This window comes from Benincasa hispida, chromosome 8 (assembly GCF_009727055.1).
Source record: "Benincasa hispida cultivar B227 chromosome 8, ASM972705v1, whole genome shotgun sequence".
Classification (NCBI taxonomy): Eukaryota; Viridiplantae; Streptophyta; class Magnoliopsida; order Cucurbitales; family Cucurbitaceae; genus Benincasa; species Benincasa hispida.
This window is the reverse complement of record NC_052356.1, coordinates 20,996,118-20,998,804: the sequence shown is the minus strand read 5'-3', so window position 1 is coordinate 20,998,804 and position 2,687 is coordinate 20,996,118. Positions and strand designations below refer to the sequence as shown.

Below are 2,687 nucleotides of genomic sequence, written 5' to 3'. Positions count from 1 at the left end.
AATCTGCAAAATGGGATGGTTGAGTAATAGTGAGAAATTAGAAGATTTAGAAATGGTCTTAAATGGAATGGAATTAGCTTTATCCAAAATTCCTTCATATCCAATTCAAAATAATCCTCAAAATTACCAAATCCTCAAACATGACCTGAATAATTTGGAGAAGCAAATTGCCCTCTCTTTCAAGCAAGCCAATACTTGTTTTCCACCGTCCGATTCACTGACTTTTCCCGAAGTCAACGTAGATGATAAAACAACAATAATCAACACCCTCAATTCCATTCAAATTATTCCCACAAACCACCAAGATTTGCCCCATTTTTTCTTCATATTTTGCATGAAACTCCTCCTCAATAAATCCCAAATCAAAACTCCAACAAAGCTACAAGTAGAATCAAAGAAAAAAGAAATTGAAAATTCCACCCATAGAGAAAAAAAAAGAACATGGATTTCCTCGATGAACAGTCAAAGGGTAATCCCAGCTTTGAAATGTGCAGTTTCATTGGGGATTTCAGTGATTTTGGGATTGATTTACAGTAAAGAAAATGGGTTTTGGGGGAGTTTGGCAGTGGCTGTAAGCATTGCTTCAGACAGAGAACCAACATTTAAAGTTGCAAACTTTAAGGTTCATGGAACAATGCTGGGCTCTGTTTTTGGAATTTTGAGCTTTGTTCTTTTCCAAAGGTTTTTAATTGGAAGGCTTCTTTGTCTTCTTCCTTGGTTTATTTTCACCAGCTTTTTACAACATAGTACAATGTATGGTTCAGCTGGTGGAATTTCCGCCATTGTTGGAGCTTTAGTAGTTTTAGGAAGAACAAACTACGGTTCCCCAAGAGAATTTGCTTTCGAAAGAATGATTGAAACTTTTATTGGGATTTCGATATCAATTGTAGTTGATATCATTTTTCAACCAAAAAGAGCTTCTAAATTGGCGAAAATTCAACTCATTGTGACTTTACAAATGCTACAAAAATGCATCAATGATTCATTTGGTGATGAATCAAGCACAATAACGAAGGAGGATTTGAAAGGTTTAAGAATTCAAGTTATTAAGCTGAAGAAATTGATTTACGAGGCTGAGGTTGAACCCAATTTCTTGTTTTTGCAGCCATTTCATGGTAATAGCTATGTGAAGATGTTTAATTCCTTGTCAAAAATGGTTGGTTTATTAGCTTTGAATGGTGAAGCAATGAATGTTCTTAAAGAGAATTATGTGAGAGAGGATTTGTTGACAAAGGTTGAGGAAAAATTAGAGGGGGATTTTGACAAGTTTAAGGAAATTATGGCCAATGGTTTAGTGACAGTTTATGAGGATTTGAGTTCTTCCTCATTGAAGTCTTTGAGAGAAAGTGAAATCAAGGAAGATAATTGTGATGATATTGAGATGGGAGAGCCACAAAGGATTGAAATAATGGATGAAATTGAGAAGGAAAAGTTGATTAATTCCTTTTTGCAGCACTTGGGAGAGATCGTTGAAAGTCAAGATGGTAAAAGTGAAGAAATTTTGAGTTTGAGTGCTATGGCGTTTTGCTTGACTAATTTGATGAAAGAGATGGAAGAGATTGGAGAGGCAACTAGAAAACTCATTGAATGGGAGAAATCCTTTTTCTAGTTATGTAATCCACTTCGATGCAATTACTACATATCTAACATATATTCATGTTGTTCAAAAGTAAAATGACGTGACATTTCCAAAATATTTGTACTATGTAAAGACATTTATTTTCAATAATAACAAAAGAAAAAGACATAAGTAAAGAAAAGAAAAGGTGGTATTATGAATTTCTTTTGATTATTTCATTCATGGCTGACATTTCATCTTTACAATTCTCCAAGAAAAATTGAGCCAACAAGAATTCATGTGTTGTTTTCCTTAAAATAATTGTACTCATAATTTAGTGTTTGAGTTTCAAGAGTAATTGGTCTCCCAAAATAAAATAGATTATCTTTTTATGGATACAACACCTCTTTTTCCACAAGATCCAATAGACTTTAACTTTGTGGAGTAAAAACTAAACTTTAATAAATTTTGATAGGAGAAAAGTGTCGATGGAAAAAAAATTGAGCAATCCAATTTGGAGAGAGATATATTAGTAGATTAACTCATGATCATTCAAATAATCGTTCTTATCCTCTCTTCAAGTTAGTTAATATATTTGAAAAGACTCAACAATTCACGAAGACATGCAACCCAAGGAAATGAAAGGATGCAAATAAGTATGGAAGAGATACATACCATTTATAATTCCAACAATGGGCCATAGATAGTAAGTCATTGAGAGTTCAAGAGATAAAAAAGAATTAGAAAATGTTCGATATTTTCCCAATAAAGATTTTGTATCAGGATAAGTAGTAAAATTTTAAGCTTTCTTTAGTGAACATCAATTGAGTTTACTTAATTAACCAGTGGACTTGATACCTTGAACTATAAATCATTCTAGAGTAAACTAAGTCTATAAAAGTCATATAATGTATGGTTTCCGAGAGGGCCTTTGTAAATGAATCAGCTAAGTTGTCTTGTGAGGCTATCTGTGTACAATCTCCCTGATGAGTGGTACTTCAGCTCGATGTGCTTTCCACGTTTATGTCTTCGAGGTTCCTTTGAGTTTGCAACGACTCCACTGTTATTACAATACAGGATGACTGGCAAGTGTATATTTGGAATTACTTCCAAATCAGTTAGGAACTTT

The 2,687-nt window shown here is 33.4% G+C and overlaps 1 protein-coding gene across 1 annotated transcript; it reads left to right on the top strand.

Moving 5' to 3' along the window:
• Positions 1-454: 454 nt before the first annotated feature.
• On the top strand, positions 455-1,609 carry LOC120083974. The gene has a single exon (XM_039039880.1). It carries the CDS (start codon positions 455-457, stop codon positions 1,607-1,609), a length of 1,155 nt encoding a protein of 384 aa, XP_038895808.1.
• Positions 1,610-2,687: the final 1,078 nt, after the last annotated feature.